The sequence below is a fragment of the Capra hircus genome, chromosome 4 (genome assembly GCF_001704415.2).
Source record: "Capra hircus breed San Clemente chromosome 4, ASM170441v1, whole genome shotgun sequence".
Classification (NCBI taxonomy): domain Eukaryota; kingdom Metazoa; phylum Chordata; class Mammalia; order Artiodactyla; family Bovidae; genus Capra; species Capra hircus.
The window spans coordinates 83,718,706-83,734,825 of NC_030811.1; the positions used below are offsets into that span (position 1 = coordinate 83,718,706).

Below are 16,120 nucleotides of genomic sequence, written 5' to 3' on the forward strand. Positions count from 1 at the left end.
CTGAGTTTATTTTTGGATATGTTATGAGGGAGTGTTCTAGAAAAACAAATAAAAGGCATCCAAATTGGAAAGGAAGAGATTCAAGTTTTCATTATATGCAGTTGAATGGCACACGATATAGTAAATCCTAAAGACTATGCAAAAACTTAGAAATAATAAATGGATTTAGCAAGGTAGTAGGATACAAGATTAATTTACAGAAATCTGCTGTATTTTTTTACACTTACAATTAAATATCAGGAAGAAAAAGTAAAACAATCCCATTTAAAATTCAGGTCAAAAATAAATAAATAAAATACCTAGGAATAAACCTAAACTAAGTAGGTGAAAGACCCATATATTGAGAACTCTAAAAACACTCATAAAAGAAACTGAAACAAACAAATGGTGATTCAAACAAATGGAAAGATATCCCATGTTCTTGGAAGAATTCATATTGTTAAAATGAGCATACTACCCAAAGCAATCTACAGATTTAATGCAATCCCTATCAAACTATCCATGATATATTTTAGAGAACTACAACAAATAATCCTAAGAGTTATATAGAACCATAAAAGACCTAGAATTGCAAAAGCATTCCTGAGGGGGATTAAAAAAAAAAAAAAAGCTGGAGGCATAACTGTCCCAGACTTCAGACAATACTACAAAGCTACAGTAATCAAAACAGCATGATATTGGCACAAAAACTGATATATATATCAATGGAACAGAATAGAAAGTCCAGTAATGAATCTATACACCTATGGTCAAGTAATCTTTGACAAAGGAGGCGAGAATATACAAAGGAGAAAAAAATCCTCTTCAGCAAGTGGTGCTGGGAAAACTGGACAGCCTGGAAATCCCCATAGCACTTTTATTTTGAGTTTGCTCTTGGCACTCATCACAGTGTAACCTGGTTTTTTCCTGCAACAATTTAAAGAGCTCCTTTCTTGTGCCAGTCATCATGCTAGGCACTGGGGACAGAAATAAATTAGATACAAACCTTGCCCTCAAGGAGCTCACTCACACTCTAGAAGAAGAGACTGGGCTGTAAACAAAGAAATTACACTTTTGTGATAAGTGTGATAGTGTAATTATATACAAGGCACAGATTTAGGGCAGAGAATGCCAAGTCATATTACAATCTATTTTCTTTATTTCATTATGAGCTCTTGAGTCTATGCCTCATTCATGTTGGTATCCTCATTATCTACCAGTGCCTAGCACACAGCAGGTAGTAAGACTTATAAGTAGAATTTAATACAATGGGTAGGAATCTGGTTCTAAAGAACAAAATGTCTAAAAGCCTGATTTGTTTATATTCAAATTATTATTATTATTGGTTTAACTTGATTTGGTACCTCTGCCGTCGCATGTTTGAAATGAAAACCAAGCTGTCTTCTCTGGTCAGGTGGACTGTGAAAATGACCATATTATATGAGGCAACATTTCCACGGGTTCATTCTCTCTTTCATGTATAGGTCCTTTACTATTTTAATTTTAAAAAGTATGTTTCTTTAATTAATTAGTATATACACTGTTAGAAGTAAAACTTAGAGGTTCTGCAGAGTTTTGAAAAATGCTTTCTTATTGGTGGAAATATGTATTTTGAAAACATTAACATTGACTTTATAATTATTACAAAGTTAAAATACAAAGCATGGATGTCTTTGGCATTAGGCTTGTTTATCTCTAATACACTGTTACATTAATGTTGAATCCTATTTGTTAAGTGTGTATTTGAAGCCATGAAACTGGACATATTTCCATTAAAGTGAAAGAAAATTGTGTTTAAAAATGAATTCTTAAAGATTTCAAAATGTTGTACTAATTACTCCATATTAATAAAGTAATAAAACACTTGCTTATGACCTTTGGATAGGCAATTTCAATAACAATTTTCAGGCATCTTTGTAGATCCTGAATGAAACTGACTATGATAATGACACTATAGAATTTCCTCCCCATATTTGCTTTGTAAGTATGGCATAAAATAATAATATTTAATTTAAAGGCATAACATTCACATTTATCACCAGAAGTATAGAGCTCAGCTTACAGATGACTACAATGAAGAAATATGCTAGCAACTTGACTCTGGTTCTCAACCTTTTCTACTCTTACGTTCCTTCACACTATATGCTACATGGAATAGGAAAGACATCTGAATTCAAATATTTTGAAGAAATGTGTATTTAGCAACTGAATACATGCTAACAGGAGTAATTTACAGCAGCAGTTTCATTACATTTTTCTCTCCAGTTTTCTAGTTCCCATCTGAAATCCAATGATAAATACAGATATGGAACATATTCACTACCTGGCAAAAAACATGCTTATTGAATGGGCACACAGCTTCTCCCCTTATATAGCACATGAGCCACTTTGTCACCTATGTGGGAAAATCTTGCATTTTAGGATGATGTTGAACACACTGAAATGGGGTACCTACAAAAAGTTGCATTTTACACTGTCCTTCCTCTTCTTTTCAAAATTATTTACATCTCTTTTCCCTAATGTGTAGGTAGCAAAAATATTAAACACATACCACTGAAAATCACTAAATAATACATAAAAAGTAGCATTAAGTGTGCATTTACATGCATTTACATTTTACATTTGATTTCAAGTGGGTCATAATTTCTCTTCTGTTATGTACTTTTCCCTATTTTAAGATTTGTTGTCATAATCTCTTCAAGGTCACATGAGTCTCTTAAAAAACTTTCAACTCTGATGATACAAGCATGAGCCAAAGCCTATTAAAACTGAATAAACGGGATATTAATTAGTTTTTGTGCAAATTGCCCCGTTCACACTGACAGAAGATTAAGACTGGAATAAGAGTTATTTATTTGTAAGTTACATCTATAATTTTCTTCAAAAATATAGACCTGATGATTTATTAAGACATGCTGGTGGATTTGTTTGTTTCGTTTCTTTTAACTGAAATCTAGACTTTCTTTCTATGGGTATTTCATAGTGCTGAACAAAATGCATTCAGATATTAGAAGGCATCCCTAAAGTTACACAATCTCTATCCTTTCAAATCCTTTATTTTTGAGGACTAAAAAGAAATAAGATAATTTTGTTATTGCCAATAAATGTGTTTCAGCTGCAAATTTAGAATAAAATGCAATACTGAATTGCAGTACAGTTAAGACACTCTATGAAAAATGTTAAAATGACCTATTTTGAAGTACTTTTTGTTCTTTGATTTATATCTCAAACACTTTTTTTTTTCTCTATAGGAGTCTGTTCTTCAAATAATTTAAAATTCAGCTACCATTTGAGGATGTACTTCTAAGAGTAACACTGTATTAATCAATGGAGCCTAAGATTGAATATAGGGTACTTCTAGGCTCCCATTAGAAACAAACGTCAAAAAGTATTTATTCAATGTAATCATTAAAATTGAAACATGAGCTTTCATCTGTGAAATATTTCAGCTGATAAGAGGATTTGTTTGAAAATTCACTATAGTCTGAGGTGAGAAATTAATTCTGAGTTATTTAGAATCCCAAGACAGCTACAGTCAGAATTTCAATGCTGCTTTCATTAATTAGCAATAATGTTTCCTTTGCATATTTGTGCATGATGAAGGACCCAGAGAGGAATTCTTAGAAAGATGAGTGCAGCACTAAAGAAACTCCATCTCAATGCTGAAGGTTTTTTACATCTTGAAGTCAATTATTCTCAAGGAATCATCTTAGGACAATGAAACAGACAAGCCCTTAATTAATAAGTATCTTATTTTATAAGTTGTTGCAGAAGACAACAAGCTTTACATGTTTTAAGGCTGGGTTGTGTCCTGGAAAATAGTTTGTATAAAAGTCACTCCCACTGACTTGAAAGGAATCATGAGTTCTTTAGACAGATAATTGTCTTAAGGTGAGATAAGAAATAGCTGATAAAAATGTGAACAGAGCTGGGAAATTTGCTTTTAGGATGCTGTTCTGAATATCCTTGATATCCCTCTTCTCAAAAAAATTAAGTGACACAGATAAAAATCCTAATGGAGTCAAGAAAGAGTTTTTATATCTCAAATATCAGACAGGGATTCAAGTGAAGAGTTAAGACATTTTCTATTAACATTAAATTAAACCAATGCTTACTACTTTTTATGAAATATACAATCCTTTTTCTCCTTGTTGATTCATTAGGTACAACAAAATGCATTTGCAAATTTATTTCTATGTTTTTTTTTTCTTTCCAGATAAATGCTCTGTTTTTCTAAGAATATTTATGCAGTTTCTAATTAATTTAGGTAATATTTGTAGAAAGGGAGGTGTTATTTTCTTAATTCCTCAGAGAAATAAAGCATACTTTATATCCAGATTTTAGGAATTAGTTGTTAATGATGTATATATGCTTTAGGACAATATTGGTTATTCTCGCAAAACTGAAAATGTTTTTAAAAAGCAGCACACAACTGGAGTTTTTTAAACACAAAAACTATATACCACAATAACTGTAAGACAAAAACTTCCTCTAGCTTAGAAAAGAGCTAATTTTTTTCTGCATATTTGTCATGGTACATTTAAATTATAGTTTTAATAAAATACATCTTTAGATCAAAGCTGGAAGAAAGACATCAGTAGTAGATCAGTGTATTCCATTTTTCTTCTGGATGATGAATGGTTTATGTTTGTTTGTTTTTTATTTCCACAGACCATTTCATTCAGTATCATTTTACTCCTCCAGTACACATAAACATGAGTGTTGGTAGCCAAAAGATATCCTTGAATCCAACAATGTTTTGGAATATTCATCAGCTTAGTAAATCCATGCAGTTTATCTTAAACTTCTAGTTCAAGAAAATGGCTTTGCTGATGCCATTTTTATTCTTTAGATGGCACTATGGCAAATGACATTTTTATTTCTCAAGCAAAGAAGAAAGTGAAACCTGTATAGTGAAATCTCATAGGAAACATTAAGTCACTAGTGTGAACATCTGTGTTCATCTGACCTCTATTAATAGGTGTTGGTATTCAGAAGAATGCCTGTTAGTAATATTACTCATGGACTTAATTTATAATCGGTGGAACTCAGTTGCATTTCCCACCATTGTAAACATCCGCATAATGCCATGAAAAAGTTCATGTATATTGCATTTTTTCCAGTTATTCTCTAGGCAAGTTTCTACTTGTTTGAGGTTTCTAGAGGTAATGCAGCTCAGACACTCCTGGGTGCCCTCTCAAATTCGTGGGTCCTCCTGTTTCTGCCTTTCTTATTTTCCTGTAAGTGCTTCCATTTGTTACTGTTCCCTTGGGTATGTCCTGGCCTTTGCCTACGCTGTTTTCGGTCCCTTTTCCAAACTTGTTCACAGAACTCATCCATTGTGTTCAGGTTGGGATGGTTGATGAGCTGCATGAAGTCTCTGTACCAGACCTTCTGGCTAGGCGTCATGCTGTTGGACGTTTCTTTGGTCTTAGACCCATCTCCATCATCATCTTTATGAAGAAGTTCTTCCAAATGCTCTGTGTCGATGACTTCTAGGGTCACTTTAAGAAGCGTTTGCACGAAGCCGTGTTCCACCGCATGACAGAGGTAATTGCCTGAATCCTTCCGCTGCAGACTACGCAGTAGAAGGCCTTGTTCTGTTCTGATGATATGATCATCCACTCTGATCTAGCAAAAGAAAACAAGCAGGGAAATGATATACATTTACAAGAAATATAAGCTCCAAAACTGTGTCTCAGTAAAAATTTGTATTGTTTACTGAGGCACATTTTAACAGTAAAATTTCTAGTTGAAGAGAAATAATATAATTTCCCCATTAGAAAAAAGAGTTATAAATTTCTCCTGTCTTTAAGACATATGGCAAAATACTGGTTGTCTATTTTCTTAATAAAATTTCTCATAATAATTTAAAATAAGAGGATGAAAGGACAAAGATATATTCTATTTTAAAACTTTGAAATAAAGTGTATATAGGAGAAAGTGAGTATTGGAATTGGAAATATAGAAACATAATACTAGAAAACAGTGCAGCATTAGAATGAATTTATAATAAGGTTTGAAAAAATGAAATAAATTCAGTAGTTGAGCAAGCAGAAAAATTATGGGATTACATGCTTACTTATTTATTCAATTTCCTGTCTTAGATGCGACATGAAGACATGTTATTTAATATGTCTAACTGCACTTTTACTCTGAATGAAGTTTACAAAAGAGATCTCTGAAAGCCTAAGCTGGTAACATGTAAAATCAACCTTAACATGTATATGACATGATTACATGTTCAAAGACTGCTTCAACTGTCAAAAGAGATGATGGGATACTTTCATTTCTACATTCGGATTATGTAAAATTGTCTGCAAAATGTACATTCATAAATCATGTACATTGTATGGTTACCCTTATTTAAAGCTTTAAAAAAAAGTGTAAAAGTCTCAGAGTATTCACTGAGATTTTCTGTGTTTAATTTTTTAATTTTACAGAGGAATTAATGGATTCATTGAGGAGGAATATTTGTATGAAACTACATGCATAATTCACATCAGAGTTCAATACTGGAACCTAAGATCTTTCCTCCTGAATCTACTACTCCTTTCTCTTAACTGCCTCTTCCCATTTGAGGAAGAAGTTAATGAAGAAAGGGAAACATGTTTGGATAGCAGAATCAACTGAACAAAAGTTAAAATTAGTTAGGAGGGTTTTTCTTTTTCTTGTATACAAATGAATATAACATAATAGATAACTCCAGGCAGAAAAAAAAAATCTCTAAAATGTACTGCCAGCCCCGCCCCCCCAACCCGCCCCCCGCCGCAAACAGCTTCTAGGACAAAATTCTTATAGTTCAACTTTGTTCCTTTCATTCCTAGCACAAAGCCTGCCATAAAATCGTCTTCAGTTAATACTTATTTAATGAATAGGTACTGGTAGATTAAGAAAAGAATAACTATTCACAGTACTTCTTTTTCCCCTCTTAAGTCAACCACACTGGGGTCCCTTAACAGCATGTGTTAGAGTGAGTCCAGTTTCTTTCCTATACCTCTTCTTTTCGCTCTTCGTTTCGCCTCTGGAATTGCCAATAGACCAGAGCTCGCTGTGACTTCGGACTGCATTCCAGGAACGTGCTACTATTTTCTACCCCATAGATGATTCTTTCTTCAAAGCTGTGGCCATGGTGATTATCTGGCCGGTGATGAGGAAATGAAATGAGAAAATGTTAGAGAAGTAAACTCAACTTTCCAGAGTATTTATTTGGAAATTCAGGAGAAGGACTTGTTGCCGAGTTGGAAATCTTTTCCAATTTTATTGAGGATGGCAGAAATGTCAGTGTTTCAGAACTCAAGTGTCTACCTAAACAGACTAGTTATTTTGTTATGGGTTATATAAGGCGTATACAGAGATTTGTCTACCAGAAAATAGCATTACATTAACAAAATCAGTCATACATCTTTATATGCCATGATAATACTTTCCAAGAAATTTTTTTCATTGTAAAACTATGCTCTAATTGTGCCAGTTTATACTGCACTATTTTCCAGCAGAAAAAGTAATTTGATTGTGTTTTTGAAAACACTAAGTTTTTCTTTGAGAAGTTAATTTTGCCTCTTTCTTTTTCATCTTTAAAATTAAATTCACCAACCAATAATATTTATCTAGTATTTTACAGAAGTTACGAGTTCAGGAAGTTTATATTCCCTACCAATAACCCTTAAATAATCCACAAGTTTGTTCTGAAGATCAATTGATGTGAAATGTTTGGGATGGCTCAGAAGAAAGGTGCACAATTATAATGCAATGTGGTTTCAATTGTCTTTATTTTAAAATGACACATCTTTTATTATTTTCAAGAATTAGGCTAAAGAATATGGCAAGAGTATATAATAAAATACAGCAATAAGAAAGCCTGTTTCCTGATTAAGTTTCTATTATTTTACCCTTTATGTAACCTCCTTCAATGTGGTAAATGAAACACAGTTAAGATCAAAACTACAACACAGGGAGTCTAGGTAAAACTCATTTAGATAAAAAAAACTCCTTATTATCTTGTATAATCCTGTTTCCATTATGACATCCTGTACAATCTGGAACTTATTAAATTCATTTATAAAATAATAAATATATTTTCACATGCACAGAAGACTGACAGTGTAGACATGAAAAATTTTTGCTTACTCTTTCAAACTCAGCTAGATTTTTAATTAAAAAAATGTTTGCCCCTTTTTTGCATTACTTTGACAGTTTTACTCTCATTATAACTATCTGAGTACTTTTGTCTGTCAGAGACAGTATGATCTGCTCTAAGTTTAAAGCTTTCCAAAATCCTGCTTCCGCCCAATCCCTGTACACAGCCTATGGCCATCATCTCCTGTTCTCACCCTGCCTATGGCTGACCTTCTGTCTGCATTTGCTGTCTCCAGGGATGTCCATCCCAGTGTCCTTCCCTTTATTGTTTTAGGTATGAAACAAAACGCTTCTAATATTGGGAAGTATCTGTCCCTTCTTATTTAAAAGATCAAGTCCCTGGAAATAATAATTTAAAAAAAAAACATGAAATGACTGAAATGTAATGAAATAACATTTAACTGATTTCAAGTCACATTTATTTCATGTTGGAGATATGTGTATCTATCAGTGTATACTTTGACTATGGCAGTGTTGTTCTTTGCCCCCTGAAATTATTAGCATATTTTTATTGAAAAAATATGATACATGTTGCTGTGCTAGTTTGCAAGACACCTACTTCTTTGGATAGAGATAAATTGAATCTATTGTCCAACATGAGCTGGATGATCTGTGATTCAGGAGCTACCATGAATAATTAGAATGCCTTGTCACAGAGGTCATGAGAGTTTATACAGAATGCATTTTTCCTGCTAACTGTTGTACAGTTTAAACTTGTTTGATATTTAAATTATTTTCCTTATATTATGCTTATTTATAAATTACTTATTATAGGAAAGGTAGATATCTACAACATGCAACAACATGGATGAAACATGAGAACATGCTAAATGAAATAAGTCAGTCACAGAAAAACATAAACTGCAAGATCTCACTTAGATGAGGTATCTAAAGTAGTAAAAAATCCTAGAAGCAGATAGAAGAATGATGGTTGCCAGGGGTTGCGGGGAGGGAAATGAGGAATTGCTAGACAACGGGTATAAAATGTTAGTTATGCCAAATAAATGAGATCTGCTACATAACAGTATGCCTATACTGAACAATACTGTATTGTACACTTTAAATTTGTTAAGACAGTGAATCTCATGTTAGTGTTCTTACTCTAGTCAAACTAAAAAAAATAAAATAAAAAAGAATTTTTTTAATTAAAAAAAGAAATCCTTTTAGGAAGACATTTTTCACTCAATCTCTAAACATTAATGAATCATAAAATATACAACAGCATGATAAAACAGAAAAAAAAAATCAGCTGGATTTAAAAACAAACAACATGGTGATACACCAGTATCTTCTCTCTTACCAGCCATGCTTACCAGGTCTTTTTCTTGAAGAAATTTATAATACTTGACTTGTCTCTCATCTAATCTGTCTAAATTAATATAGATAACTATAGAAATCTAAGGTATAAATAAATTATTACTCTCAAACATAGAAATCTGTTTAAATCCTTCAGTACATTTGTGGGCATTCAGCTAAGAAAATCAATGTAACTTGTACGATAAGAAATAATAGAGCTTAATATAAATGAAACATCTATTAGGCATATTTTCAAAAAGTCAGTTTGTCTTCTGAATTAATTTAATCATTCTTTCTGATCCATAAAGTGAAATGAAGTGAAGTCGCTCAGCCGTGTCTGACTCTTTGCAACCCCACAGACTGTAGCCTACCAGGTTTCTCAGTCCATGGGATTTTCCAGGCAAGAGTACTGGAGTGGGGTGCCATTTCTTTCTCCAGGGGATCTTCCCAACCCAAGGATCGAACCCGGGTCTCCCACATTGGAGGCAAATGCTTTACCCACTGAGCCACCAGGGAAGCCCATGTTTTATTAACTTCACTTAGTCCTAGCAAACCTACTTAGTCTTTATGTTCTTTCCAAAATCTTTTCTGGTGACAGCAAATATTTCCCAATGTACAGTAAAGAAAAGAAACTCTTAAAAGTTTTCCGATTTTTTTTTTTTAATTCACCTGTTACTTGTCTATGAAAAGAAAGTGAAAGTGTAGTCACTCAGTCCTGTCTGACTCTGCAACCCCATGAACTGGTAGCCCTCCAGGTTCCTCTGTCAGTGGAATTCTCTAGGCAAGAGTACTGGAGTAGATTGCCAATCTGTTCTCCAGGGGATCTTCCTGACTCAGGGATCAAACCTGGGTCTCCCTCATGGTAGGCAGATTCTTTACCATCTGAGCCACAAGGGAAGTCTGTTATTTGTCAATAGTAGAATCTAATGTGTTATTTGATTTAGCCAAGGGTTTATACAAAGTGATTTATGGTTTAATATAGGAATAGACCATGGATTTCTTCAAAAAATGTAATGACCTTCAGGCACTTTCCCACCTGAATAAGCTAAGAACCACAACTGGTGAAACTGGTTCATTGGCTTGAGGCCTTTAATAACTACTCTTGCCAATACCTTAAGGTTTCATTTCCCACTAAGTTGGCTCTTTCTTTCTCTCCTCTGTCAAAATTAAAAGCAAAAGAAAATCCAGTTAGTAAGCAGTAAAGCTAAAAGTCCTGTCATCTTAACTATCAGTCACAGCCATATTCAAAGGTACTTCTGAGGATGCAGATGACAGTAGCCTCCTACTCTATGTTTCTAAAGTTCTGTTGCCAATCGCCAAACACTAAACAGACAAAATTTCCACTGGATACATTTGTTTCTGTTAATTCCTCTGCAGTAGAATGTTTCTATCACCAGCAACTTTTAATTGTGGATCACAACTTTCATTTAAAGTGGCCTCAGGTAAGTATTCCTATATTTGGGTACTTACATGTCACGACCCATAAACATTTTTTTCTGTTAATCTCACCACACCTGACACCTTACAAATAGATACTCAATAAATCTGTTTTTTTAAGTTTCAATTTATTTTTTATATCATTTCACAAGTTACACTCCATTAACAATTATTACCAAACATTGGCTATATTCCCCGTGTTGTTCAGTGTATCCTTGTAGCCGAACTTATAGCAAACAGACTACTGGAAGGCACTCAGTAAACAGCCACTCCCTTTTCTGACCCTTCTACCCCAACTACTTGAGTAACTGTTGTACAACACAGGAAACATCATGGGTCTAATAGCTATACGATTTTTTCTCTCTCATTTTCCCCTCCTTTCTTCCCCATGCCCCTTTACCCTTATTGCTGTCTCTCTTTCCCTCTCCTTCTCTTCAAGAGTAATTACAAACAGGGACAACATTCTGATTCTTGACTTCTAAACTTACCAAGTGTTCAATATTTTAGATGCCAGAACTCAAAATACTTTATTGAGAATCTATAATAAGACAAATTAAGAACTCCTTCCCAACATCAATCCTGCTCCCTCATCCCCATTAAAGAAGGTATTTCCTCTTTTATGCTTTCAAAAATCCTCTTTTTACATTTACTTTTAGAACTCATGTAGTCTTAATTGCTACAATTATTTATCAGTCTAGTTATCTCCTTCCATTTTTTTTTGTTTTCCACAATTCTGCCACAAGGGTGTCATAAACCCTTAAATGATGTTTGCTAAAAGGCAAAACAAGGTAATGATTTACTCTGCATTTAAAAGCTGAAATCTCATGTAACTTTGACATCCTCAAGACACAGAGTTATCATAATTACATACATCATTAAGAGTTCAATCAATTAAAATGGCATAGGGTATATACCCTCAATATGACAGAATAAATGATTGAACTGTAAACATTTCAACTCTTCTAGATTAGTTAAGTTTTATAATGTCACATGAGTTGGTTTGAGATGTGGTAGGAGAAGATGATGATTAGTCAAGTGTATTCGAAAATAAAAAATCCAAATATGGGATAATAACAGAGATTCCACAAATTATAGGCATAAATCCTCACATCTCTAGAGTCACCTCTATCTCTAAAGGATGTCTATGCCAATGAGTAATCTTTTCAGAAAGAAAGCAATCTCATTTTAATCCATTAAAAAAAAACTTTTCACACTGAGCAACTGTTTTGAATACAAACTTTTGTCATGAATATTAGCAGTAGATAAGAAGGGTGTAGTTGTTAAATTGGCACAAAAATTCTTGTGGGTTGAACTTAATAGAGCAAAATATTGAGAGCAACAAACATTAAATTTATTTTAAATGCATCAGTGTGTTTGAATAGCACATATTACAATATGCTGCAGCTGTTAATGACAAGAAATAATGTTTTTAAGGAAGCAATCTTCAATTAATCATTTCCTCTTTTAGTTGGATAATTTATGGAAATGAAATGAGGCTAATAAACCAGAAAGAATGGGAGGAAAGAAAGAAGTTAAATAAATTGCTTCCTTTTGTAACAACAAAAAGTCATGATATCCATCATTTGTCCAGAAACATGATGTTGCTAAAGGCCTTATTTAGTATTTGATTCTGTTCCAATCTTGCAGAAACAGAAGGCATCACATTTCAGCTTTTCATTTATTTCACTTTCCATTTTAACCCCATAAGTGTCTCCCATGATTGAAATGTTAATAATATAAGAATCTTAGGAAATTTGATTTCATGTAGAAAAGACAGATATAGGTTAGGTAGTGAACTATATATGTATTCAACAATTTGCTCTCTGCTGTCATATTTTTATGTTCTCCCTTTTAAGTTATTAAAAAGTTGAATTTCATAAATAAGGAGTATAAAAATAAAATAATTTGTCAGAGGGAAATTGGTTGCAAGCTATTTTAAATATTTAGCAAATTCAGTTAGTTGCCAAACTATGCAAAGAGAAATATAATTCTACTTGTATTTGTCACATTATAATTTTAATATTTTACACTGTCATTTTTTCCACAATATTCTTCAATGTAAGGGCTTTCCTGGTAGCTCAGATGGTAAAGAATTCATCTGAAATGCAGGAGACCTGGGATCAATCCCTGGGTTGGGAAGATCCCCTAGAGGAGGGCATGGCAACACACTTTAGTATTCTTGCCTGGAGAAAACCCACTGACAGAGGAGCCTGATGGCCTGCAGTCCATGGGGTTGCAAAGAGTCGGGCACAAGTGAGCAACTAAACATATTCAAAGCAAAGGTCAAGCAAAGCAGAAAAGGAAATGTTGTCCACCAATTCCTGGTGACACAGATATGCACTTCTTATGTAAAAACATTACTTAGATTTTTCTTACTGGATTCTAGATTATTTTCTCCAGAAAATACAACCAGTACTTTATCAACAGAAAACACTATTAATTTGACTCCAAGTGGATAACATTTTCTAAAACAGCAGGAGCAGAAAAGGCATTTCATGGATGAATCAGTAACTCTTAGAAAGCCATTAAATATTTAAAAATAAAAGACAAAAATGTATTCATCCTTAACATTTATGTATATTTTGGACCTGACGATATTAAGATGGCTAACAGCTGATTCAATAATCTCATATACTGCAGTGCTCTTAACATAAATTTATAGTATATATAAGCTATGTAACAAGGGTACTATTCATTTGTTTATAAAGATAATGCTTAGTATAATGTTTCTCCACTCTTTTGTATGATGAGAAACTAGTTTCTTAGTAAATGTGTCTTGCATGTTAGTAGCATGCAAACATGTACCTAGAAGTGTGTGCATATGTATTAAATTTCATGCGCTTAATATATGTATTTCTTATGTACAAAAAAGATTCAATTAATGGAACCCTAGAGAAAATTTAAACTTATAATTTATCAAATTGCTAAAATAAATTTAAATGATAAATTGTTTATGCCCTAATTACTATCTGTCCCTGATGCTGGAAAATAATTATCTACCAGAATACAACACTTAAAACTACAGTTCAAGGAGTTCTACAGTTTTCTTTGAATTCACAGATACCTGTGGATTTGTGTTTGAATGCTCGTGTGAGTGTATAGATAGGTAGATAGATAAACAGAGACATGACTAGGGTATTTTAGTTTTATGATTCATAGAAAATTATTGTATTAGAAGAGTTGCCAGTGTCTCATTTTTAAGATATTTATTACTTTAAAATATAAAAGTGAAATTGAAATGCTCTGAAGTTACCTATGAAATCATTTTAATAATGTGCTTAATAATCTTGTGACATCAGAGGATTCAGTGCTTCTTAGTATAAGGAGGGCTGAAACTCAATTATTTTTTTTTATTTTTGAAACTCAATTATTTATAAAGCATCACCAATATGAAGCTATCTACTGGAATATTTAGTCTATATTGAATTTCTGGTATGTTTTATTTTTCATGATTATATAGCAAATTCTTTACCAAGAAAGCACATGTAATTTATATGCCATAAAATTATGATAGGAATTTATATATTTAGAAATCCAGAGACCTGAATTTTAAATGTTTAATTTACAGTTTTCAAAGAGATATAATAGAAGATGATGAAAAATCCATCTACTGAAGCAGAAACCTTCCACAAATAATAATGAGAATACTACTTTGTATTTTATTTAATATTTTTTGCTTATAACTTTTGGAATTTAAAAAATACTGCATGTTTAACAACTTTTTGGTTACAATCTAAATGCAGAGTTCCAAAGAATAGCAAGGAGAGATAAGAAAGCCTTTTTAAGTGAACAATGCAAAGAAATAGAGGAAAACCATAGAATGGAAAGACTAGAGCTCTCCTCTAGAAAATCAGAGACAACAAGGGAACATTTCATGCAAGGATGCGCACGGTAAAGGAGAGAAGCAGTATGGACCTAACAGAAGCAGAAGACATTAAGAAGAGGTGGCAAGAACATAGAGAGCTGTACAAAAAATGTCTTAATGATCTGGATAACCACAATGATGTGATCACTCACCTAGAGCCAGACATCCTGGAAGGTGAAGTCAAGTGGGCCTTAGGAAGCATTGCTATGAAAAAAGCTAGTGGAGGTGATGGAATTCCAGCTGAGCTATTTCAAATCTTAAAGGACAATACTGTTAAAGTGCTGCACTTAATAGGCCAGCAAATATGGAAAATTCAGCAGTGGCCACGGGACTGGAAAATATCCTTTTTCATTCCAATGCCAAAGAAGGGCAATGGCAAAGAATGTCCAAACTGCAGCACAATTGCTCTCAGTTCACATGCTAGCAAGGTAATGCTAAAAATCCTTAAGGTGAGACTTCAACAGTTCGTGAACCAAGAATTTCCAAATGTACAGCTGGATTTGCAGAAGAACCAGAAATCAAACTGCTGACATCTGCTGGATCAGAGATAAAGCAGGGGAATCACAGCACAACATCTGCTTCTACCTCATTTGCTGTGCTAGAGCCTTGGACTGTGGATCACAGCAAACTGGAAAATTCTTCAGGAGATGGGAATACCAGGCCACCATACCTGCCTCCTGAGAAACATGTTTTCAGTTCGAGAAGCAACAGTTAGAACCAGACATGGAACAACAGACTGGCTCAAAATTTGGAAAGGAGTATGACAAGGCTATGTATACTGTCACCCTAATTAACTAACTAAGATGCAGAATGCATCATGCAAAATGCAGGGCTGGATGAAGCACAAGCTGAATTCAGTTTTGCTGGTAGAAATATCAGTAACCTCAGATATGCAGATGATACAACCCTAATGGGAGAAAGTGAAGAGGAACCACAGAGCCTCTTGATGAGGGTGAAAGAGGAGACTGAGAAAGCTGGCTTAAAATTCAAGATTCAAAAAACTAAGATCACGGCATACAAGTCCATCAGCTCATGGCAAATAGATGGGGAAACAATGTAAAGTGACTGACAGACTATTTCTTGGGCACCAGAATCATTGGCAGTGACTGCAGCCATGCATTAAAAGATGCTTGCTCCTTGGAAGAAAAGCTATGACAAACCTAGACAGCGTATTAAAAAGCAGAGATGTCACATTGCCAGAAAAGGTCTGTCTAGTCAAAGTTATGGTTTTTCCAGTAGTCATGTATGGGTGTGAGAGTTGGACCATAAAGAAGGCCAAGGAATTGATCCTTTGAACTGTGGTGCTGGAGAAGCTCTTGAGAGTTCCTTGGACAGCAAAGAGATCAAACCAGTCAATCCTATGGGAAATCAACCCTGAATATTCATTGAAAGGACTGATGCTGA

The 16,120-nt window shown here is 33.7% G+C and overlaps 1 protein-coding gene across 1 annotated transcript in view; it reads right to left on the reverse strand.

The window, feature by feature from the left end:
* Positions 1,672-16,120, reverse strand: part of SEMA3A (semaphorin 3A) — a 556,686-nt gene continuing 542,237 nt past the window's right edge. Inside the window, exons 18-19 of the mRNA XM_005679076.3 lie at positions 6,977-7,119; positions 1,672-5,610 (exon numbers count right to left, since the gene is read on the reverse strand). Of these exons, the coding sequence (XP_005679133.2) occupies positions 5,155-5,610; positions 6,977-7,119 (599 nt within the window). The 3' untranslated portion in view covers positions 1,672-5,154. The remainder of the gene's footprint in view (positions 5,611-6,976; positions 7,120-16,120) is intronic.